This window comes from Anabas testudineus, chromosome 16 (assembly GCF_900324465.2).
Source record: "Anabas testudineus chromosome 16, fAnaTes1.2, whole genome shotgun sequence".
NCBI classification, from domain to species: Eukaryota; Metazoa; Chordata; class Actinopteri; order Anabantiformes; family Anabantidae; genus Anabas; species Anabas testudineus.
Genome location: NC_046625.1, coordinates 14463211 through 14488640, shown reverse-complemented (window position 1 = coordinate 14488640; position 25430 = coordinate 14463211). Strand labels below are relative to the sequence as shown.

General features: G+C 40.1%; 5 protein-coding genes across 6 annotated transcripts; 4 read left to right on the top strand and 1 right to left on the bottom strand.

Annotated features, from left to right (window-relative positions):
• The first annotated feature begins 6 nt into the window (after positions 1 to 6).
• Positions 7 to 2234, top strand: LOC113170406 (trophoblast glycoprotein-like). The gene is made up of 2 exons (XM_026372492.1): positions 7 to 547; positions 756 to 2234. The coding sequence occupies exons 1-2, from the start codon at positions 288 to 290 to the stop codon at positions 1714 to 1716; spliced, it is 1221 nt and encodes a 406-aa protein (XP_026228277.1). The 5' UTR covers positions 7 to 287; the 3' UTR covers positions 1717 to 2234.
• Positions 2235 to 2784: 550 nt separating this feature from the next.
• On the top strand, positions 2785 to 7147 carry kdf1a (keratinocyte differentiation factor 1a). Its single transcript, XM_026372491.1, has 4 exons — positions 2785 to 3141; positions 3467 to 4536; positions 4926 to 5000; positions 6312 to 7147. Exons 2-4 carry the CDS (start codon positions 3486 to 3488, stop codon positions 6395 to 6397), a joined length of 1212 nt encoding a protein of 403 aa, XP_026228276.1. The 5' UTR covers positions 2785 to 3141; positions 3467 to 3485; the 3' UTR covers positions 6398 to 7147.
• A 2428-nt stretch (positions 7148 to 9575) lies between these two features.
• Positions 9576 to 10771, bottom strand: nr0b2a (nuclear receptor subfamily 0, group B, member 2a). The gene is made up of 2 exons (XM_026372313.1): positions 10173 to 10771; positions 9576 to 10032 (listed from the first exon to the last, which is right to left on the bottom strand). The coding sequence occupies exons 1-2, from the start codon at positions 10753 to 10755 to the stop codon at positions 9791 to 9793; spliced, it is 825 nt and encodes a 274-aa protein (XP_026228098.1). The 5' UTR covers positions 10756 to 10771; the 3' UTR covers positions 9576 to 9790.
• Positions 10772 to 16976: 6205 nt separating this feature from the next.
• Positions 16977 to 19938, top strand: gpatch3 (G patch domain containing 3). Its single transcript, XM_026370094.1, has 7 exons — positions 16977 to 17419; positions 17927 to 18381; positions 18531 to 18705; positions 19093 to 19152; positions 19257 to 19378; positions 19468 to 19595; positions 19703 to 19938. Exons 1-7 carry the CDS (start codon positions 17005 to 17007, stop codon positions 19893 to 19895), a joined length of 1548 nt encoding a protein of 515 aa, XP_026225879.1. The 5' UTR covers positions 16977 to 17004; the 3' UTR covers positions 19896 to 19938.
• A 269-nt stretch (positions 19939 to 20207) lies between these two features.
• gpn2 (GPN-loop GTPase 2) lies at positions 20208 to 23350 on the top strand. 2 transcript variants are annotated; one of them, XM_026369970.1, is made up of 6 exons: positions 20208 to 20342; positions 20572 to 21111; positions 21306 to 21462; positions 21595 to 21755; positions 22682 to 22812; positions 23025 to 23350. In XM_026369970.1, the coding sequence occupies exons 2-6, from the start codon at positions 20590 to 20592 to the stop codon at positions 23095 to 23097; spliced, it is 1044 nt and encodes a 347-aa protein (XP_026225755.1). In that variant the 5' UTR covers positions 20208 to 20342; positions 20572 to 20589; the 3' UTR covers positions 23098 to 23350. The 2 variants fall into 2 exon arrangements, with proteins under 2 accessions (XP_026225755.1, XP_026225756.1); XM_026369971.1 differs by having other exon boundaries at positions 20214 to 20342; positions 20575 to 21111.
• The last annotated feature ends 2080 nt before the right edge of the window (positions 23351 to 25430 follow it).

Genomic DNA, 25430 nt, shown 5'->3' with positions numbered 1-25430 from the left:
TAAGGGAACCACATACCTTTTTCATCCAGCAGATTCTGCCTGATGCGAACTGCCATCAGTTTACGGGAACCTTTATTCCCAGAGTGGAGCAGATAAGGAGGGACTGATGCTGAAGCAAACCGTCTTTGCCACCTCTGCAGCATATGATTACTTTGTGAGAACTAAAGTTTAGGATATAATTGGAATCTAATTAGTACACACAGTATCAAGTTTTTCCTCTGTTGCAGTTCATACTTTTGCGTGTTAACAGTTTTTAGTCTTTCCTTTTACTTCACTATAATTTAGAGATGTGTATTTTTGCATTCCGTGTGTTTTTGGGAATTCTTCTTTGTTCGCCGTATCAGTGCTTGGAGTGTCCTTTTGGCTGCGAGTGCTTTGCTGTCACTCGCATACTGAAATGTGTTGCTAATGATCTGCTCACGGTGCCACGAAGTATTCCGGGGTACACAAGGACTGTCATCATCACAGGGAATAATATACATCAGATTGCCCCGGATTCATTTTCAGACCCAGAAAATGTCACCAACATCATTTTAAGCAATAATAGGTGAGAACACCAGTGTTTTGTTTTGTTCCATGTGTTTATTTGGATAAAATCACTAATATTGTATGTATCTTATAAATAAAGTCTATTTCAGTGAATGTGTTTTTATTCATTTACTCTGACAGTACAGTGAGATGAACGACTTGTCTCTAAGCATGAGAATAATAGAAAATTTCTAAGGCTATATGTTAAGTGTTAGTCTTCTTTACAGGATCACAGAGATGGCATCCCACAGTTTCTCTGCTCTCGTCAACTTGCGCTTCCTGGACCTTAGTGGGAACCAACTGGCACTTATCCATCCAGAGGCTCTCAGCATACCTGGCAGTCCCCTTCAGGAGCTCAACCTCAGTCGCTCCCTCTACAACTTCACCGCCTTGACTGACCTCACCACAGCTCTGCGCTGGGGCGGCCTCAGTGGGCTCCTCCGTCTTGACCTGTCTGGGAATCACCTCGCCCTTTTGCCCCCAGGGATGTTCTCCCACCTTCCCAATCTGCAACAGCTCTTCCTTACTAATAACTCTCTTGTGGACGTCTACACTGGGACCTACTCTGGCTTGAGCCATTTGGAGGTGCTTGACCTGACAAACAATGCCTTCAGGACATTTAGGCCTGATGCGCTACAAGAGTTGGACAAGCTTGGGAACATCCGCCTCTATCTTGGTAATAACCCCTACTCCTGCTCTTGTGAGATCCATCATTTTGTCACTTGGCTGAATGAATCAAGGGCTCAGGTAGATGTTGACATGGTGAGATGTGCTTCACCAAAGTGGTTAACCAACACCCACCTGAGGGGGCTCGGCATCCAGGTCATCGGGTGTGTTGTTCCAGCAGAGGTGGCTGACCTCACCCTGCAGACATCCTATGTCTTCCTAGGACTGGTGCTGGGGTTTGTGGGCATGGTCTTTCTCTTTGTGCTATATCTGAATCGCAAAGGTATGAAGAAGTGGATCATTGACATGAGAGATGCATGTCGGGATGTTCTGGAAGGATATCACTACAGATATGAGATTGACTCGGACCCTCGGCTGGGACGCATCTCAGCAGGTAACACGAGGGCACAAGGACGTATAGGTTCAACTCTGTCACAGCAACTGCCGAGTGACACCTGTACTCTCCGGGTTCCCACAGACACACAGACCAAACAGGTGATGATCTCCCCACCTGTCAATTGATTGTTAATAATAAAAAAATATATGAAGTAGATGTGAATAGTGTATGTAGGTAGAACTGATTTAAGCTTCGAGCTTTCTGTATGTATGCAGTTCTAACTTTAAATCTCACTTTTGAGAGATTTTGCCTTTCTTTATTCAAAGCAGTGGAAAAACAACTGTAAATTGACCTTAATATGAATTTACTAACCTTTTTTTTTTACAAGATTATAATGCATAGGCTGTATTAAAAACATATTAGACAGCCCTAATTTTCACACTTTTTAAGCATTTTCAACTGTGCATTGTTTTTTTGATATTACTGTCGTGTTTAAATATATTGCACTGACACTGACAGCAAGATAAATGACATAGATGGTAGCTGAGTGGCATGGAAAATGTATGTTACACCTAGAAATGTTTAGAATAGCTCTTAATTATGTATGCTTCAATTAAAAAAGGTCTTTCATTTAATTAACCATGTATTTTTTATTGTACTGAGTAGAATTGAAACAGATGTTAAAGCTACTGTATGATATGACACTTGTATTTCTATGACTTAGAACCTAAATAAATTTTGATGTTTCATTTTCTTGAGCTGCTATTTTATTGCGACACCATGGTACACAGTCTCACATCTTTCTCCAGGTGAAGTGGCCCCTACTATTTCAGTTTAAAGGATGATTTAGTGTTTCCGTGGAGGGGGGTGGGGAAATAGGGCAGAATGAAAGATATTGTTTGGAAAAACACCTGCTGGCTCTGCAGCTGTGCACCTCTGTGTGCCTGTCAGACCTACATTTTATGTGTGTGCTTATAGCATCGGTGTGTGCATAAATATAAAAAGTCCACTCAGTTTTCACGATGTAAAGTTTCACTGTGGGTTGTTGGGGTTCATCACTTAGAACCAAATTCCAATCTGTCTTAGGAAAACGAATTATTTTGTTATTTGATTAACAGTCACACTATTTTCACCTGCATTATTAAATATATAACTTAGTTTTGCCCCCTTTCTGCTCCATCTGTTGACTTTTAATAGTTTGTCCCACCTCCTTCCTTCTTCTGCCATACATCCGCCTTTGCGTGACGTCACGACTCACCTGTGGGTGGGTGCACGATCTGGGATTAGTTGTAGCCGCAGGTAATAGCCAAACATTGGCAGAGTCGGAGACACAAGACAGTGGATTTTACCCAAATAACCTCGACACGAATGAGCTGGGTTGTGTTTTTTGGGCCGAAGCAGCTGATTCCACGTTTGCAAAACTTCGTTGTTGTGTTTTTTGTCTTTTTCCTGGAAGTAAAACAACTGGAAAAGTGTGGGCGGTGAAATCCGTCTCTTTCTCAGCTTGAAGCTCCAGCAGAGGAACGTTTTTCTCATTGAGACTTCCGCGGTTTGCTCGCCGAATAAGTCATCTGGGAGAAAAGACAACCACAAGTGTTTCTTCTTATGCTGTGAGTGAATGTTTCCCGTGTAAAGTAGAAAACGGGTGGATGTTGAATGGGCTTCTGTTTCTCCGACATGTACGGTAGGCCAGGCACGTTTTAATGGGCGCGACGAAATGGGCAACATGATTATCAGGCCAACAATCAATGCACTCAGTTTTATTTACATGGTGAGAAATTCAGGGGAGGTTCCTTAACAGGAAACCAAGCTTCAGCTACTGGAGTTTGAAATGCAGGGTGTTTGATGTGTTTACTGCTGCAAGCCTGTGTGACAACAAAATAGGGAGCTTTCACACCTGGTTGTTATTTTCTAAACACCCTTCTCTCACACCAGGTCCCAGGCATTTTGAGCCATGCCTGGCCACAGCACAGGGGCTCCCCAGGCGTCCCGCCACCACAGGACGGAGCACCACAGCTCCAGCTCCAAAGCAGAGAAATACCGACAGACTCGGACCATATCCAGAGAGAGCACGGCCAGCCAAGACTCCTCCAAAGATCCTCATGGGGAGCACCTTTACGTGCAACACACTGACCACTCCCGGTATGCAGACAAGTACAGTCGCAGCAGAAGCCATCCACGAAATGGCACGGGACGAGGCTCGGAGACTATAGGATTTATTCCTGGGTCAGCAGACGGTGCACCTGCCAGCAGAGACACTTGTGGCTCCTGTGCCTCAGTTGGTTGGAGCAGCTGTAAGGCTCTTATCTGCTGTGTTCTGACCTGTGGATTTTATGGGAGTCGAGAGCCCTGCCTGCCTGTTAACGAGAGCTCCACAGACCATCCCCCTAAGGGAAGCGGTGAGCCTCACCCTCCTAATGGCATGGCTTTGGCCAACCCCACCTGTGACATTCCTGTGGAGTTCAGCAAGTCAGCCAAAGTTTCCAAGTTGCCCACGAGCGACAGCTTCCGTTACCCGGATGTGCGCATTGCAGGTCAGACAGTAAGGTATCCGGTTGCTGCCCCCAAACGGACCCGTGCGACTGGCAAGGGAGAAAGTCAACGACCAGTCAGCAACACCAGCCTGTTATCTCGTGAGGACTATGACTTGGATGACCTGAGTGACACAGGCACAGACATTGACTCTCTCATCACAAAGAAGCTGCTGGAGCTTTACGCTCTGCACCAGATTGACCAGCTGGCCAAGTGTACCTCTGACTCATCTTTCTCTCGCAAGACCAACGAGATCAGTGAGCTCATCTACAGCATCGCTCAGGACTACAACCTGGAGGAACAGGAGGCCGAGTGCAAGCTGGTGCACGGGGTCATCCGCATCAGCACCCGGAAGGGCAAGAGAAAAGAAAAAAGCCATCAGTCGACAGGACAGCGTCCAAACGGGAGGAGCAACGGGACGCTTCCTGACAGTGGGAACGAGACCATGACCAACACCTTGATCAGCAGTGACTGTAAGAAAATCACTTTCAAACCAGTTTCCTTTTACCAATTGCTGCTGTATAAATATTTATAAGATACCATGTGATAACCCACCAACATACCAAATATACCAATCACCTGACCCATTTTCCCGTAATGACTCATAGAGTCTGTTGGAACACTGCGGAGGCTCTTTTGTTTTGCTCATAGTTTTAAGCCCTAATATACCAGGTCTTTTACAGGCAATGACCTAATAACAATTGGTAAATCTGAGGCAAGTCGATACAGGAACCCAGTGCATTCTGAAAGCTATTGCACAATAGATGGGATGACCGGATTAATTTAAAATGAGTATAATAATTTCTGTCGCAGCTTCTCGTCTGCCTGTGTTCATTTGGTCTGTTTTTGCCCTTCGCTGCAGTTCCAGAGGTGAAAGTGTCTGAGCAGACGCCGTCAGATGAGTTGGCGAGGAAAATGAGACATTACAGTGGGAGAAGTGAGTACATGTAGGAATTTTCCATAACAGGCACAGAGACAGTGTCTTTGTTACAGAAAATGCATGTTTGAGTAGTTGAAGACAATCAGTCAAAAGCAGTGTGTGTGCTAATTGTGTCCAATGTGTTGACCAGGGACGGCGTTTGATAGTATTGAATCAAATCTGAATCCAGTTTCATGTCCACTAGTTGAAACTACAGTATTTACGCCCTTGGTATCACATCTAAACCAGGTTTATTCTATTCTACTGAAGTGTAGTTGATGCTCAGTCACATTAATTAACCCTGTTCTCATTCATTTTGCTGCTCACAGGCTACATTAAAAACGTATTCACATTCATTTTACTTTATCCTTTTGCAAATGTCAATAAATACAGTATAAAAAAAAAAAAGACCTGCATGCGTCACATACTCAATGTTACCCACAGGAGCGCGTATTGTTGCGCTGCTGCAGGTCACAGGATCTGACGGGTCACAGACGGTAGGGTGAGGCCGAGCTCTCGTCCCTCCACCAGTTATCATAAATAACACACATTCTCACTATGACACGCTGGACTGTAGGTATTTGAACAGTAGACATACCCCTTGTGTGCACCCTATAATGTTACATGTTTCATCAATCTGTAGGTTTATTTGCTCAGTTAAAAGAAAAAAAAGTGATGGATGTAATAAGGGATGCATTTGTTTGCAAACTAGATCCAAAATAGATCTGGTTTTCAGCACACATATTTAGTGCTGATAGAGCTACATTCCTTATTTGTCCTGGTCATTGAGGTATGGTGATCAGCCCGTAGTCATTGTACCAGCTGCAGCTGCAGGCATTTTCTCACCTTCTCTCTACTTTCCAGTAACAAACCATTCTTTAAACGGTAAAAGACCCGCATTCCTGCCCTTTTCTCTCCATATTACAATCCCTCGTTCATTAGCTGCCTCCTCCCCTCATCTGCTACCTTACACCCACCTATCAATCTGCCTCATTCTCCCCTCCAGCTCAGCAGTCATACTACACCACCTGCCAGAGCAGCAGATCAAGTCGCAATAAATATTTGTCACATAATGTCCCCTGGTTTATTATGTAATTTTAGCAAAACAACTTGGATTACAGATGCATTACCAACACAGCGGCCTCTCTTTTTTTTGTTGTTCCGCGAAGAGGCTGTTAAAAGGGCAGGGTGTCTTGTTACATGTCTTTGAATAAGGGTACGCCACATTGTGTTTCTACAACTTTCAGATCTCGCCCTGTGTCCCCAATTAAACCTTTCATGGCTCACCTTTTTGTCTTCACTGTATTGACTATTTGTTTTCTCTCGCAGCGTACTCGTCCAGCACCAACACAGGCTACTCTCCGTACCAGCATGACACAGAAACAGACTCTTCAGGCGCTCCTCTGCTTCTCTGAAGAGCAACACATTAACTAAAAGTCCCTACACTTACACAGGATTGAGTCCTTCTGCTAACATATATGCTGTTACTGAGTGGAGTACGTTTGGGTGGATGTACTCCTCCTTTTAGTCGTCCACCTGATGCCTAATGTTTGCTATTGAAGTGTCATTTAAATGCATGGATCTCGAGCAAATGACCCATTGAGGAAACCTTTTCTTTTTTAATACAGAGAATGGCACATGCAAGTTTTAATGTATTAGTATGCAGTGTTTAAAATTGTTTTCAGCAAAAGAAGCATGGCTACACTCTGAAATCTTAGCAGTCAACCCAGAGGATAGAGACATAACCGTGCTCACTCTTGTCTGTGTGATTGTTTATGCAAGCCACTGTGGATATACCGTATGTATGGGCTTATTAACTCCTGCCATTTAGACTCCTTAGAGGCGTGTTTTGACCTGAAAACATTATTGTAAAGCCATGTTTTGATGTTGTTTCATTTTTACTGGGTTTTGTAGACTTTTGTGGCATGTGGCCACTTTTCTTTTTTGTTTTTGTTTTGTTTTGTTTTTTTCCATTCACAGATAAGCTGTGTTTTTAATAAAATAAAAACCTCTATGCCAGTTTATTCCTTTTTCATAAGTATCTAATAAGGAATACAGTATATGAATGATGAATCTATATGTCTTTTTAAAGACAGTATGACAGGCTGTGCCGTGCTTGCACAGCTTGGTGTTAACTTTTTTGTTCTCCCTCTGCATAAACAAAAAAAATAATAATAATATTGTGCGTATTCTAAACGGAGGCATCTCTATTAATTTTTTGTTCTCCTATATAAACACATCTTTCCTTGTGCCTGGTTTACTGCTTCTTTAGCCTACTTTTCCTCTTTGTTTGTTGGATTATTGTTGTCATACTCATCTCCCCGAGGTCACTGTGTTGCAGCAAGCAGGCTTTTTCTGCCCTCAGCAAAAGAAGAAACTTGTTTGGCTGGTTCTGACAAAAAGGAAATAAAATCCCAGGGTTTGTCTTTGCCTTTTATTGCAAAGGAAAGACGCTGCACAGAAAAGGAGTCTCATTTTAGGAACCTGTCCCGAAGTCCTTCTTTGGATCAAATGATCTGAACTGTATTTCACCTAGAATATATAAGACATATCTTAGACCTTTAAGTGTGATGACTTTGGATGATCGGTCTGTTGTTGCAGCTGCCAACTAAAATATGTTGCACCAATAACGTAACAAATGTGCTTGTTTTAATAACAGTTGGTCTATTGTTTTCTGCTGTCTTCTGGGAAGAAGTAATAGTTTTCATTTTCACAGAATAGGGCAGAAAAAAAATCATACAAATGTGATTTGTATTTGAAATAGGTGAGAAGTGTTTTTTTTTCACATACAATCACTACTCAACAAAGCCCAGCGTATGGTGCAACATCAGTGAAGTACCAGTGTGCTATCTCTCTGTATTCACTGCCAAATGGTGAACTTTAAGACTTGCATTGCTGCTTGTTTTGAGTTGCTGTTGCCCTGTGTAACCCCATTTCCTCTGGCTCTCTGCCCCCACCAGCACATTCCTGTTTTACCTGTATGAGGTGTCATGTAAAGACTCACTGTTTCACAACGAACATACCACAGACAAGGATGAATCAGGAGGGCTGGTTCTGGATCAAACATTGCCTGCAGACTTTTACAGTATTTTTCCATAGCTTTGGCTCAATTTACAAAAAGCAATTAGAGAAACAACATTTATATTTTTTCCCAACATTTAGCTTCTTCTGCATAGGAAACTCATTTCTCATTGTTTTTTTGGGACAAATAACTAGTTGTTGGAACACATTTGGAGTTATCAGTGAGTTTTTGTCAGTTTTGTAACTATTTAAATTTAGTAACAAGCGACCAAGTGAAAAAAGCCTCTGTCCCTGCTGCTGAGAAGCTAACCCAGACATATTTGTCGGATATCTTGTTTCCATAATACATATTTTCATTGAAATATTACAGTAAATTTACTGTAATGTACATTACAATGTTCATCTGTTATACTGTACTACTCCACGGTACTATGTTGAATTCACATATTTCAAGGGGATCAATAAAGAATTCATTATTACAGGGGGATTACAGCAAATGTAATCTACAAATGCAAATGTGAGAGCCTTAGTTTGACGAAACTGACTTCATCATTGACACAAAGATTAACCTTTGAAACGTGAGGAAAGGTTTGTAGTCGAGGTATATGTCTTTCTGTTGTAGCACCAAGCTCAGAGTTTTAGGACATCTGATATAGCATTTAAATGGTAAATGGTCTGCACTTATATAGCGCTTTTCTACCTAACTGGTAGTCAAAGCGCTTTATGCTGCGTCTCATTCACACACACACACACTCACACACCGATGGCAGAGCTGCTATGCAGCTGATCTGACTCACCGGGGGCAACTTGGGGTTCAGTATCTTGCCCAAGGACACTTTGGCATGTGAAAAGGCAGCTGGGAATCAAACCACCGATCCTATGATTGGCAGACAACTGCTTTACCCTTTTGTGCATTAAATGTGATATTTGTTTTTTGAAGGGTTTTTTTGTTTTGTTCAAGTAATAAGATTCAGTTCTTTTTGCACTTTCGTTTTTCTTGATTTATCTGAATAAACATGTGACTCCCACTATTTCCATGAGAGGGAGACAAAGTACATAAAATGTAGTCATCTTCCAACATTTGAGAAAAAAATAGGCTGAAAATGTTGTTTTCTGCTTGTTCTGGCAGCCAGATTATTGATAAGAAAGAATACACTTCAAAATTGAAATCACAACATGTATAGGATTGTATATCATATAGACAGCTTGAGATCTTTTGAAACATTTCATACTGATTCCAGGGATTATTCCTATCTTTGGAAACCGTGGCGTCTTGACAAGAATTTCAAATACATGTGGTTGAGCAATAGTTGGCTGCACAACACGTAAGTGATGACACATCTGCCAAACGAACTGGAGGGGTGAAGCTGTTGAGAACGCAGTGTCATTATCACGTGCACAAAGTAAATGCTGTCAGGAGACTCTTTATGACATTATGGGGTGTGCCAAAAACAAGATTGAGACAGAACTGGATTATTATCTTCATGTACAAAAATAAATTTATTTGAAGTGTCACAGACAAAACTTATTTACAACATTAAAAACAAACAGGAAAGATCTTGTGATCGACAGCATGATAACAGTGTTTTTCTGCTGAGCACTGTGAACACAGTTTCACTATAAATATAAGTAATTCATAGTCTCGTATTCACTGAGACACATTGTTTTTGTTAACGTCATATGTGATATTCCTTCATTTCATGAGGGGAACAAAAGGTTCTCCCTCATCACAGGTAAAAACATTCAATTCAACTTTCTCCAGGACAGTTATGTGAAGTTCATCTAGTCTATCTGGCGAAGAGCATGTCGACCAGCAGCTCCAGCAGATCAGTTTGGCCGATCACAGACCGGAAGAAGAGTTCAGTGATGAGGCTGGGTGTGACGCTCTGCAGCATGGAGCCTGTGAGGAGGATTTGGGCAAAGCGCTCCTGGTCTCCTGGGTGAAGGAGCCGGACCACCTCCCTGAGGGCGTGCTGAGCTTCCTGTTGCAAGCCTTCAACGAACAGTGCGGCCTTTAGATCTGGGACATCTTTTGCATGTATAGAAATGAAAATATTAGTTGTACTACCGTATTCTTTTAGCAGGCTTTGGAAATCTACAATAAAGAAATAGTTGGGGCCATTTTCTTGTAATTTGCTTTTTATGGAGTAACACCAGATGAATACTGACCTGGATTAAATATTGTGGTTCCTTTGAGGTATGCATACTCCTTCGGACTCAAATCCAAAGTCCAAAACTTTTTGAGGCACGACCCAAGTTTGCTGACACCTGCCATTGTGGGCTGCTCTCTCTCCATCTCAGTGCTCTCTTGGCCAGTCAGGAGGATCTTCTTCAGCATGCTGTCAGCAGGGGAGTCTGTGACCTCAAAGTCCACATGCTCCTGGGCCAAACCCAAAATGAAGAGTGGCGCCCAGCAGTTTTTCAGAAGCAAGAACTGGTCATTTAACGGCAGCTGGTTAAAAGCAGGTAAGTTCTTCATGAAGTGGACTGTTTTCACCAGGACCGCCGTCGCTTCTTTGCAAATCTCAGCTGGTCTTTTCAGGCACACCGTCCGCCGAAGTTCACAGTTGCATTTATGAGGTGCTGAATTATAGTTAAAGTTGTTTTGGCTTGGTTTACTGTTATCCATTTGGCTGAGGATGTTGTAAAGGATAGGGTTCGAAAGCCTGTTGCTGTTGGCTAAACAGCTGCACCTGTTATCCATTGTATAGGTAGTATAGATCTGTGTAGTGAAACCTAAGTGTCCTTTCATATCACGGGCTTGTGAGCTCTGCTGCTACCGCCAGCGTCCCTTATTTATAAGACCAACCCACCCTGCTTAGTGGACCTTGACTTGTCAATACACTCTGTGAAAAACAACTGTGTGCTCTGCCAGGTAACTGATGGAATAACCCTGGGAAACTGATAAACTTTTCTCAATGAAAAGGAGCTGGTGGAGTAACACCTGGATATCAAGAGGGTTGGGCCTTATCTTGTAGCTGGTGTCATTAACCCAGGCAGTACCAAGCTACCAAGGACTGCTGAGGTAATCAGCCCACACTGTCCCTGCTCAAGCCTGGTGAGCTGGAAATAGGCCAAAGCAGACATGGGTCATTAACCTACCAGTTAAGTCATCATGAAGTATACTACTAGCAAATAGTTTTTTCCCCTTTTGAAATAAATGTATCTTATTCTTCATATTCTACATAGTAATTAGTTTTTGCTAGAAAGTTGAAAACCTTATTAGCATCTATGCAAATGATATGGACATGGGATAACTGAAGCCTAACCTAACCCTCTTTTCAAAATGTCTTCACAGCGTACCTTTAATATAAATGAAAGCTATTTAAATTAACATGGCTTAGGAGCTCTACAACCAGGATTTCATAATACAGGGAGTCATTAGTTCCCCTAATGCATTTTTTAACCTCATCTTTTACTACAGACCAAAAAGAGTGAATTGACATCAGTCATATTTGTATTGTTCATGTGCTGTATACTGTCTGTACATTGTATAAAATGTTAGTATAGATCTAGCATTTATTTTAGCTCCATAGCTCTGTACTTTGTACATTGTACATTAATACTTTGAGTTAAATACTTACATCATCATGCCAACATGTGTACAATAATTATGTTTACTATGTATATTTAGCACTGCCTCGCAACATGAAGGACCCGGGTTTGAATCTATGGATCAGATGGGTGCCTTTCTGTGTGACATTTGCATGTTCTCCTTGTCCAAAAACATGCAGTCAGGTTAACTGGTGCTCTGAATTGTGTGAATGTGAGAAGGAATATTTGTCTGTTTCTATATTTCAACCCTGTGACTGTCCAGGGTGTATCCTGCCTCTCGCCTAATGACAGCTGGGATTTGCTCCAGCACCCGTCTGACCCCAAAAAGGAGAAGCGGTCAGGATAAAGGATGGATGGATGTTCACTAGGTTAGTTTGCTAACATTTGCCAATTACCTCTAGTTGAGGTTCAGAGATTGCATTTTTTTCCCAAGTAATCATAAACCAAAGTATTAGGTCAACTCAAAATGTTTACCTGATAATGCCACTAAAATAACATTACAATTCATCCTGAAGGAGATGTGAATGTGTGTTGTTGATGCATTATACAACTAGAATTGCATCCTTGCAGTGCTATACCGCCACCAACCACTGAAGTTGTTGTCCAGGATCAGCATCAGAGCAGGATTACTATTGCAGCAACATATCATCAGTAGGGTAAAACTGACCTGTCTCACCATGGTCTAAGTTTAGAGTTGTAGAGGATTAGAATAAATGAGGATTTTTGTGCCAGATGTAATGAAATTCCCTCCAGGCATTTGTGAGATATAGCATTAAATGAGAATGGGACATACTTTACATAACTGTGACCTTTTACCACCAAAATCTGATCAGTTCATCCTTGAGTCCTACATGTCTGCCTTCTTGAGACATCTTATTAACAAGAATAAATCCATGTGGGAAAACATTTGACCACCAAAGTTTATTATTGTGTCCAAGTGGACGATTCTGCCAAATTTTAAATTGTTCTATGGTGCCGCACCAGTCAGAACTCCTCACAGTCATTGGGATGTATCATGTAGGACGATGTAATTTGAAAAAGATGTTCTTAGAAATCCATCCAGCAGTTTTTCAATTAAAGCAATGCAGCTCTACCCTGTCCACTTGTCCCTAAATATTAATGAACATGTAAAAATTGACTTTGTTGATTTGTAGATTTCAATTTAAAATTAGATATACACCGTTAAAAATGTTGGACTGAAGTGAGTGACTTGCTGATGAATGAAGAGATGAACTGATGGTTAAACAGAAAGATATTTTCTTCTGAAAGAAAGAAAATTAAAGGGATTTGAGTATTTCAGCAACAGCTGGTACGGTGTTTCTCTTGTCATTTACTGAGTTTATTCTAATTTGTTATCTTCCCTGTGCCTGGCACAGAGGTACGATGCTGATAAGCAAATTGCTTTATCATTGTCACAAATAAACAAACAGCACATTTTAAATTCCACATTGTGGCATATGTTCACCGCACTGTTAAATAAAAAATTATATAAATAATAAAAAATTATGTTTTTTTTTTTACTTTTGATAGGACACCTTCTGCACCTGAAACCATCACAGAATGGATGTTTCAAATCTGAACCCCAGACAAGAAGATTCAAGGTCAGTCTATAAAGTGAATGACTGCAATAAAGCGATTACATGCCAGACACAACTGGCAGCACCAGTCACCGAATATTTGTTTTACTGCCCTCATTGTCTTTACTTGTTTCTTCAAAGAATCCTCGAGAATCTGTTTCACAGCTTCGTTTTCGTTCCTTGTATGATCTCATTATGATTCATCGGGACCCGTTATGAGCAACATGACATATCTGATATGAACTAAATAATAATTGACCGCAGCTTCAAATACATGATAAAACACATCACATTATTACAATGTGATTCTATCCGTAAAGTGTCCTATAATACCCTCAGCAGCACTTGGGCTTTGTGACGTATGCTGACAGTTGTAAATGCCTGTGATAAGGCTCGTGTTTATAGAGGTTAGGAGCAGGCAGAGACGGACACGGAGGACAGACCCTTATCTCTGCCAAGACAGTAAAAATAAAATGTCCTTCAATCTATTAGTGGAACAACTGCAATCATCTTAAATTAAGGAAGCTAAACAGTCCAGGTCTGATGGAGCATGATGTAATGACTGGCACCTGAACAATGGCCAAGCCTTTTATTTACTATTATTATTTTTAACATGCATATAGACTCTAAAAATCGACTGTAATGACGTTATGAAGTAAGCACTCTAATAATAATAATGATAATAACCTTGTAGAATAATCACTGGTCAATTTTGAATTGAACTGATTCAACATGTCTTCTTCATTGAAATACAGTTTGCTTTTCTTCTGAGGTTTTCCCTGAATATTGACACTTGTTTTTCCTCCAGTTTTAGTTTTTCCAGGTCATTGAACTCTCAGTACTACCATTTTGTGTGCGTGATGGATACCATATCTGAAATATAACAGTTAACCTTGACCTACTGCTAATACAGGTTCATTTGCCTGGCTCCATTTTCACAAGGCCACCCACTCAGAGGCAAGTTGCTCTCAATTCATGTGGTCATTTGAACACTTGGAAAAATATACTTTACTTTAATCATTTACTTCTTAGAATTCATTTCACATTTTTATAGTATATAGTTCTGGCAGGTTCACCATAAAAGTGGCAATATATTGTTAACTTATAAAGACAGTAAGATTCAGATAGAAGCACATACACTGCGAAACACTACAATACTGATCAGTTTTTTTCAGTCACTGATTATGTTTAATATGTACAACTTGAGAAATTATAGTAAATACTGAATAAAATAATCTCTTTACCCTCCTTTTTGCTTTTGAGGGTTCATAAATGACCTCCTTACCAATTGGGCCTCGGTCGCCAGTAGTACCTGGAAATTGATGCGTATTAATGCCAGATGTGATGCCAGACACATATTTTTGGTTACTGACCAAATGGTGTCTGACAGCAAACATCAAGTACTAAAATCTGATTAAGATTTATTGTATTTCCACACAGAGAGACGAAGTAGATATTTCCAGATTTAGGTTATATCCTTTTCAAATTTCACAACTGTATTATGTCACCTAGGATCACCTAGGTTCTCGGTTGCTTTGTGTTAAGAAAGATTATTGAGGACATTTGATTTCTTTCATCAAATAGATTGTCAGGTTTGCAAAAATAAATCCTGTATTCCTGAGTGTAAGACATTAAAAAGGCATCGATATAAACAATTTACGCTTTACAATTTACCAGTGAAACTGTTTCTTCATTTTAAAGTTCCAAATGTGAAAAACTGATCATGGTGTCATTATTTTAAAACTAAAAAGATGTTAAACCCCAAATTAACAATGAATCTCTGACTTATAAATATGTATGTGGGCCTTTACAGGCCAGGGTTGTTATGAATAATGCACAAAATATGTAACATAATGTGTAATGTGATGTCAGGGTCCAGACACCCAGGTCTAGTTTTACTGCCCATGACTATCAAAACACAACGATAAAAGTCGAGGTGAAGGCCAAAGGAAAAGTTTGCCTCTAGGTTAATGAACTCTGACAGAGCACATTTCTTGGTTGTCATTCTAAAAGTAACTTGTAGAAATGTGAAATATTTCAAATACACATACTTTTTCCACTATCACTATGAGGGTTTTATCGTTGTTCTCAATAAAGAGATCAGTTATTATTATACAGATCATTAGTTTGGGCACATTATTTTTGTTAATACTCTTGACTTAGATGAAGATCAGATCAAATTTATGACAAATTTATGCAGAAAATCATGAAATACCAAAGGGTTCACATACTTTTTTTGCCACTGTACACTATCATCGAGTAGTTCCAACAGTGCTTGTTCTTTGTACTGTGGCTGAAACAGCCATAAGCACTACTGGTATATTTCTACACAGGCATCACTGAATCTGTCATCTCCTCCTCATCATCACACTCCAAGCACAGGCTGCAGCATGTTGTGCAATGTGCGGAGAAGAACATTGGTCTCAGAACTTGTCGACTCTCACAGATGTCTGTTCCTCTATAATTTCTGACAGCAGTCGTAGCTAAATGTTAAAGGCACATAACACATAACCCCAAGGTTTGAGTCCACCTTGGGATCTTTGGGGTATGTTACACCCATTTCTCTCTCCCCTCAAGTTTCCTGTCTCCTTTGCAATTCTGCCGTCAAATAAAGAGAGTAGCAAAGTAGTTTTCACTAGTATTTATTTATCATTTTTTAGTTTCTATTGTTAATCAAAACTATAATTTATTTTTATATGTACATGCATACTAAGCTACATATCTATATTTTGCTTCTTCTTATATATATATGTTATATATTTTGCACATTCACAACTCCACAATGTCAATAATTACATAACCCCCCCCCAACTACACAGAATCTGCATTATGCTCATGTCTAAGCTTTTAATCCTAAGACAGGATCACATTGAAGTCCTTGTATATGCTACTCTCTGAATAAATCTTGCAATCCTGATTATAATATGTGTTTGTTTGGTTTTGTTTGTGTGTGCTTGGGTTTGTTCTGCTTTCATGGATATGGCCTGATGTGATGATGTGATGTGGCTGCTCTCAGTCAAAGTACATAACACTTAGTCACTTCATCTTTGCAAACCAGTATATTTTTGGATCATCAGGGCTATTTCAGGTAGGTGAAGATTTTAGAAAGTGAAGATATAGAAAGAAACAGACACTAATGCACATAACCTTAGATACAGTTGAGTATGTATACATTATAGATTGTCAGCAGAGCCTGTACGGTTTGATAGACATTATATCTGGTCATCAAAAGTAGATTATGTCTATGTCTATGTTTTTATCTGCTAAGTTTATCTTTTTCTGTTATTTATTTATTATGTCTATGTTTCATGGGACTCTATCTCTGTTCCTCTGCCGCACTGTTTAGTGCACTGTGAAATAGAGAAGAATATTACAGGCTCAGCCATAGCCACTAATAACTCTGGTCAATAATGTATGTTTACTTTTGTATCATGTGCCCTTTTCTGGTCTTGTGTCACTGTTTACTTCCTTGTATGCAGCGCACCATTGATTTAAATGTATTCAAAGTATTCTTCACTAATAAAGAATAATATTTTTTTGTGGGAAAAGCAATGAGCAAATGCTAGACAGTCACCCATAACACATCGTTAAGAAAAGTTTCTATAAGAACCATTTATGTAACTGTTTATGGGTTTTTTTAAATAGATTTTATAATTTCTTTATAAAGCATTAGTACATTATTTATTAAGCAGTAATTGAGTTTATAACCCGTAAATAGTTATATTATTATTATTAAAAACCAAATAGAAAACAATGTCATACAAAATGATAATTTGATTGAGTTACGTAACGTCTCCGGAAGCGGATATGACGCCACATATGAACGTCGACGTCCCGATGACGTTTCTTGTCCAGGGAACAAAACAATCATGGCGGAGTCCGAGACCGACGCTCCTGTGTATTTTGCAATTAGTAATATTCCTGTAACTTTTCACTCAGCGGACCTGAGAAATTATTTCAGTCAGTTCATAGAAAGCGGCGGTTTTCAGTGTTTTCACTACCGTCATCGACCGGAAGTTCTCCGGGAGTCCGAGGGGCCTGAAAACACGGTGAGTGGCGAAACCGGAGCGAGCACGTCCACATCGTCCGAGACCGACCAGGTACCGACTGAGGGCTCAGCGTCGAAGCCGCCGGTGAAGTCGTGCTGCTGCGTCGTCTCAGTTCGCGCTAAAGACGCCGACAGGTTCGTCAGGATGTATGCGGGAAATCACTGGATCAACTCGAAGGGAAACTGGCTGGGAAGACGCTGCGTTATCAAAAAAATCAAAGTTTCACATGACAAAGGTTAGTGAGGGGTCAGCTCGTTGTTGTAGCCAGATGTGCTTCTTTACATGTACCAGAGAACAAGTGGTCAAATTAAAGTTAGACTGCACCAGCTATACATACAGATATAAAATATAATGCATGCGTTTCCAATGGAGCTAGCTGCATTATGATTAAGTGAGGGTCAAGTCTTTATAGGTGCTAAGAGTCTGTATATTGTGGCTTTAGCTGCTTTTATACAGACGTTTTTATTGTTCTTTAGTCCTTCAACAACTCAGATTATTTTAAAACTGCTCATATTTAGCTTGTTTGGTGTGATATGTGAAACTAATGACTTACAATTTGTGTGAACATTTGGCTTTATTTTAAAATGATCTTCAGGAGGAGGCGTAGGTGTTTGGATAATGCTGTGAGCATCTTGTCCTACTTTACTCCTATGTGTGCTTAATATCAGTGGATATCCTGGTTACTACAAGCATGTTGTCTTGATCACTTTGTGTCTAACCAAACTTTTTCATCTTCTTTCAGATGAGGGATCATTCCCCTATAAAACAAAGTCTGAACAGCGCCACCGCGTTTCCTTAAGAGAGCAGTTTACAGAGGCTGACCTCAAGAGCTTATCCGAGCTGAATCCACCCTCTATGATGCAGAATGGGAATGTTGGCACACCAGTTAAAGTGTTCCTGCAGCTCATTCAGTCCTGTCGCCTGCCTCCTCGCCTTATCCGGAAGTTGGGCCTCACTTTCCCCAAGACCAGCTCCAACCGCCGTTATGGCAACGTGCCTTTTCAATATCAGGACACGTACACACTTCCAGCCACAGAAGAAACTGTATTAACAGCAACTGGGCATGAAATATCAGGACCAGGCACTTTGGCTACTGCACCCTCTGGACCAAGACAGCTGGTGTTTAATAGCACAGAAACAAAAGAGACAGATGAGCTGCATAATAATGAGGAGGATGCCGAGTCAAATGCAGATGATGTGGGTATAAGTTGATATCTTATAGCCCCCCACAAAGGAAATCTATCAGTATCTGTCATTATGGCAAACAATTGATAAATGTTGAACAAAGAGCTGGCTGAATTCCTGTTATCATCCTTTGACTGTGGTTTTTCTCTGGTTGTTTGTAGGATGACGACTGCTGTGAGGAGTGGGAGCGTCATGAGGCTTTGCATGATGATGTTACGAGCCAGGAGAGAAGCAAAGAGAGGCTGTATGAAGAGGAGATTGAGCTAAAGTGGGAAAAGGGCGGCTCGGGTCTAGTGTTTTACACTGATGCACAATACTGGCAGGAAGAAGAAGGAGGTATGCAACAAAAACGTTAACCATACTTATGAGTCTCTTGATGATATAAATAAATAAATAAATCACATAAATTTAATAAACTCATCCTATCGATTGACAAAATTTTTGAGTCTAACTTAAGTGGCAGTTATTAGCAGTGTTTTTTGAATATTTAGTATTAATAAATTAGACGCCATAATGCTACTCCACATTTACAATAACAGACATTAAAAGATAATTGTTGATATTGATAATTTTTCTGCCTCAACCCATGACTTCTTCCAGATTCACTGGTATCTAAACAGAATAAAACTCTGTGTACTACTATTTCAGATGCAGTGTATTTGTTTGATGAAAATGTTGTTGTATTTACGTCTCGTTCTGTCCTCTTTCTTTTTTTTTTTTTAGATTTTGATGAACAAACAGCAGATGACTGGGATGTTGACATGAGTATTTACTATGATAAAGGTATCTCAAGTTTTTTATGTATTACCCTGATTGAAGAAAAGAGCCAAACTAAGAATTAACCTGTCAGAGTCAGATTTTCTCTAACCCAGTTCTTCTTCTTACAGATGGAGGGGACATGGATGCTCGTGACTTTGTCCGAATGCGATATGAAAAAAGGATGAGGGAGGGGCTTGAAGATAGATCTGGACACAGTCAAACTATTGGCAGCTTTGAGAGGTTTACTAAGGTAAGAGATTGCCTCTGTGCTTAATTTGACTCCATCCTTTTTTTTTTTTTTAAGACATGAGCAATTTTCCAATATTCTTTTCCTTTTAGGGCGTTGGCCGCCGTGTGATGGAGAAGCAGGGTTGGAAGGACGGTGAAGGATTGGGAAACAGTCAAACTGGGATCCCTGACGCCCTTGAGAATGAGGGCCAACATCCCAATTGCAAAAGGGGCTTTGGGTATATATAAAAATAAAAACAGAAACAAAACATTGTGGTAGTTAAATGTATTGTGTTTTGAGTTTAATGCATTGCTAATACTATTCTTTTTTTCTTTTTTTTTTAAGGTATCATGGAGAGAAATTGCTTTTACATCCTGGGAAAAAGGCCAGAACAGAGTTTCATATAACTACAGTTTATGACAAACCCAAAGACATAGATGGAGGTGACACTTTGCTGAGACGCCAACCAAACACCAGTATGAAGTACAGAGGCTGGCAGCCAGGTGGCACCATTGGACCACAGAGAAAGAGACTTTAATTAATTTATTATTTTGTATATATATTTTTGACTAGCTTTCATAATAAAAAAAAAAACAAAACATTTTTCTGTGTTGACTTTTTCTTTTTTTTAAAATTTTGTCACGTTATTAAATTGCTAATTCACTATCCCACAAAAGTCACACATATTTTCCAATGTTGTTAGTTCATATTTGTATGGAATTGTATGGACCATATTAGTATTTTTACATCCAACCAGAAATGATCCATGAGTTGTATTTTGACAGTTCTGTAATATGAACCCATACGAAATTAAAAACGGTGCTTTTATTTTGACACGTCGCTTACGTAACCCGGATGTGCTAAGTGTAGGTTAGCCACTTGCTATCGACCATTACACGCATGCAAATATAACGGCGGCAAATTATCATAATTTGCAAAAAGTGTACATTTAAGTCCAAAGCAATGTGACTAAATTGTCGCTAACGTAAGTTTGACTTGCATTATTTTACATACACACTTTTAATGAATGCTAGATAATGTTATCCATCTCTGTTCGTGTCCTTAACGTTAAGTTAATGGATCCTTGAGACGTGTTTACTCTTTTGGTAAATAGCAAGATGAGTTTAGCGAATATAATAGTGTGCGCATTAACGGTTTAACTTGGCTTCAGACGCTTTATTCCTGTTATGTGACACTGTCTGATGTGATCCTAGTAGTTCAATGTGAGCTGGATGCTGAGACCCCGCACTGAAAGTGTCATCCTGGTCCCATCTGATGTGAACCTCTGCAGTCCTCCAGTCCCTCAGTCCCTCAGTCCCTCCGGCTCCGAAACCATGTCCAGCCAGCCAAGAGAAACCCCTTCTCTACGTTTCGGTCAGGTGGTCATTGGACCACCAGGTTCAGGTAAAACCACTTACTGCCAAGGAATGCAGGAGTTCCTGACTCAACTGGGACGTAAGGTGGTTGTGGTGAACATGGACCCTGCCAATGAAGGACTGCCCTATTCCTGTGGGCTAGATATCTCGGAGCTGGTCACTCTGGATGATGTTATGGAAGGGTTGAAGCTGGGGCCTAATGGTGGGCTGCTGTACTGTATGGAGTATCTTGAAGCAAATCTGGACTGGTTAGAGACCAAACTCAAAGAACACGGTGACTGTTACTTCTTGTTTGACTGTCCTGGGCAGGTGGAACTGTACACCCACCAGAGTTCAGTGAAGAATATATTCTCCCAGCTGGCCAAGTGGAATTTCAGGGTGAGCTTTTTACACATCTGGGGATGGGGATGATCTCATGTCCCCAGAGCCTTAAACTGATGTAGTCATCATGCATGTAGATCATCAAATTAATATTAAAGTGACTCCATCTCGAAGCGATGACTTTTTGTTTTACCTCACTTTCTTGTTCTTCCTCTTATTTATTATTATTATTGTTATTATTTGTTTTTAAGCTGTCTGCAGTGCACCTTGTGGACTCTCATTACTGTGCTGACCCAGCCAAGTTTATCTCTGTACTGTGTACCTCCCTGTCCACCATGCTGCATGTGGAGCTTCCTCACGTCAACGTCCTCTCCAAGATGGACTTGATTGAGCAGTATGGTAAACTGGGTAAATGAAACACCTTTAAATTGACCTTAAACAGAATTAAACAAAAATATTAAAGACAACATATTCTCAGCTTATGCACCATGAGATGTTACACTCAAGGTCATCTTCCTACATTTTTCTTGTCCTGTACAGCCTTCAACCTTGACTTCTACACAGAGGTCATGGACCTGACCTATCTTCTCGATCACCTGGCTGCAGACCCCTTCTTTAAAAAATTTCGTCATCTAAATGAAAAGTTGGCAGAGGTCATACAAGATTACAGCCTTGTCTCCTTTGTCCCTCTCAACGTACAGGTATGGCTGCTAATTTATTTCTTAAAAATTGTAAATAAAGAACCCATATTACTTTATCCATATTTAATTTATAATAAATTGTTATATATGAGAAATGTAGAGCAAGCAGGTTGTAAAGGATCAGGTATGCACAGAACATCCATATTGAATACTACTGGTACGAACATTCAACATTAATGCAGCTTAACGTTACTTTGTTAATGCTCTCTTCCAAGAATCCCTAAAAATCAAACAATTATTTAGTTTAAACAGGCAAATGATAAATCGCTTTCAGCATTTGCAACTGAATACTGGATACATTTTGTGCAGCCTGTCAGCACTGTATTCATTCCCTGACATTACTTCTTTGTGGACACTGATTTGACCCTGTGTGTGTTCACAGACAGAAGTCCAGACCAATGTACCCTTGTGGCGTATAGTACAAGTGCCGAGGTTGGCACTCAGGAAATGCAACCTTGATTGGTTTCTGTTTTCTACACCCTCTTAGTTAAACAGCTACTAGTTACCTTAGTTACCAATGTCGCTGAAGAAAGGAACATTTAAAGGGCAAAAACACAACATGTTTAACCTTCAGAGAGTCAAAATACTGTTTAGTATTGAAGGCTGATGAGTTAGGAGTTGTGTGGTTTTGTCTGCATGCATGGCTTATCTCAGAAACCTTGTTAAACATAATACAAGGCTAAACAGACTGCATCACATTTCCAAGAAGCTTTTAGAAAGACTATGCAGTAGATCTGTTTAAAAATAGGGAAAGAGTATTAGGATGTATTAAACACTACATAGTATTTATTTTATACTGGTCACTTAAAAGCTAGAAATCCAGTCGTCTTCAAACAGTCCATTATCGGGTTTTCTCAGTAAGCAGTTTCAATGAATTTCTACACAGAAAACCCTGTTGATACAACGCCTCTCTTTTCTGTCTTCAGGACAAAGAGAGCATGATTCAAGTCTTACGGGCAGTGGACAAGGCCAATGGCTACTGCTTTGGAGACCTGGAGGAGAGGAATCTGCAGGCCATGATGTCAGCTGCTGTGGGGGCAGATTTCCAGTTCAGCTCGTATCCTTTCCTCATCACAGTGGTGACTCACTGTGACTCATCTGGTTTAAACTCAAACCTGAACATTTACAGAACATGGGTGAACGGCTGAATATTTTAGCGTTTTTAATGACTTGTAATGATTTGCGCTAATGTAATCGGAACCTTACAGTTTACTACTGCCTATTTTAAATCATGTCATTTAGTCTTGTTTTCCTTGACTAACCCTGCAGTACACTTGGAGTTCAGGAGAGGTATGTTGAACCTGGTGGAAAGACTGTGGAGGAGGAAATGATGGACCTGTAAAATGAAAAACCCAAATATAAAGACAAAACTTCTCAGCACCAGTGTATCATGGAAGTCTTTCCACTTCATTTGAATCTAAATGTTGTTAATGCTTCAAGGTTGTGCCACATCATGTAAAAATCACCAAGAGGAACGATAAAACGGTGTAAATACAGAAACTTTTCTTTCTGTAGTTATCATTGAGAGATTTGTATGATTAAATGTTCTACTGCTGTCATTATAGATAACAATAAAGGCAATAGATGGCAATACATTTATCATTTTTGAGTATGTCTGAGTAAAAGGTTGAGGTGCTGATGTTTTTGAGGAAACTTAAGTACATGTAAATTGTCATGCTAAGTATCCAGAGTTGCAGGGTATTATCATCCGATTTTATCAAGTGACTTCGTAATATAGCCACTGTATAGAAAGCTCATATCGCAACTTAGTACTGTACATATATTAACTCACTAAAAAGTCAAGGAGAGAAAAACGACATTAATTGAGCTGAAAACAGAAATGTTTCACTAATTAGGATATAGTGAAGACAATTTAAGCACACACTGCAACAAAAGTCAGTACTTGGTCTACATGAAAAAAATTATTTGTCATTGTAAAGATACTTGACACAGTTGTATTTTTTTTTGTGCCGAGGATGTCTGACCCAAAATACAGACAACAATATATATATTATATATTATATTGGTACTTGACAGCTGTCACTGCCTCTTAGTGCAGTTAGAGTGTGTGTGTGGTGAATGGGAAAAATGTAACATTATTCCTGTTTTTAATGTTAAGAATACAATCAAATATATATGAGGATAGAAAATATTGATAATTCTTAATGATAAGTCAAATGTTGAGAAGGTTAATATCCAACCAACCTGATTACTAAGTTCTCAGCAGGATTGGGGTGTCAGTGTATGCTAGTATGTATGGATAGAAGGGTACAAAACTGCTATTTTGTCATAACAATTGTATAAATTTGCAGATCTTTCTTTCCTTGTGCTTTCATACTGGTAATAATGGAGAAATGTATTTCCACAAATCTAAAGCAATCATCGTATACTTCAAAAAAACACTTTGTACTGTCAGAGGAGAGGTCAATCAGAAGCATCACCAACCACACATCAGAGGCAGCAATGACTTTGGCCAAGACCTAGTCCTTGTATGTTGGGGTTCTTGTTTGACCAGCAGATGGCACATGTGTTTGCAAATCCTCCTCCCAGATCCGCAGAAGTCTGGTCCAACTCTTCCCAGCCGCCAAAGCAGAAAAATTAAGTCAGGCGGGGAGAGGAAGCCACATTAAATCTGTGTTTCTGCACAACTGGCCCTGTGTCTGGTCTCTGGGATGGAAGAGCCTATGTCTTCATGAAAGCAACTAAAACTCTCTTTTAACTTGGTGAATATGTTGATCTTTACACCCCCCTCCCTCCCTTACAACTGTACTCCTCTTACACCGTGTAACCCAGTTTGAAATGATATCCGCTTTATCATTTCAAGAAGTCTGTACAGTCACATAAACATGAGGCTTCGTGTGTGTGTGTGTGTGTGTGAGAGAGAGAGAAAGAGAAAGCTGCACTGCACTCATGCAGGGTTGCAGTCAGACTAAAATAAAGCGTGATCCACTTTGAGAGCTCGCAATGATGTGGGAAATCACATTAACCCTGTGTGGTATGATGTGGCTGTGAAATTATATATGGAAAGCGTCTTGCCTGCAAAGCTCTCAGGTCTCTGTGCATTAGGGGGGTGTGTCAGGCAGAATGTTAAATTGTGTTCCGATGTTTGTACATGTGATCAAGTATGCCTTCTCACTGGTACTTCCTGCCTTTTTTTCTCCCCTATAAGCCCCCTAGAGGTAGATGTGTGTGTGTGTGTGTGTGTGTGTGTATGTAAGAGAGAGAGAGAGCAGAGACAGTTTCTGTGCGTGGAGAGTGAGAAGAGAAACCGAAAGGCAACCTCGTTGCTTTTTAACAACCAAAATATCATGTGCACTAAAAAAAAAAAAAAAAAACCCAAACGAACTGTAAAACGCCTCATAACTCTTAAAGTGTATTCCTATTTAATTCTTTCCCACAATAACTCCCTCTGCCTCGCACGCACACACACACACACACACACACACACACACTTCTCATTGCCACCCCAGCTTTGCTCAATGTGCGCACACCCTGCGCGTTTTGTGCATGCCAAAAAATGTCTGCTTCATTTGACCGAGAAAGGGGAAACAAATGCTCCACTTTTCCAATTGTTGGGAGACTCTGAAACTGCTCATGCATCCTCTCTCTCTCCCTCTCTCTCTCTCTTTTGGTAGATAAGGTCTGGATTTTTTTTTTTTTTTTTTTTTTCTGTTC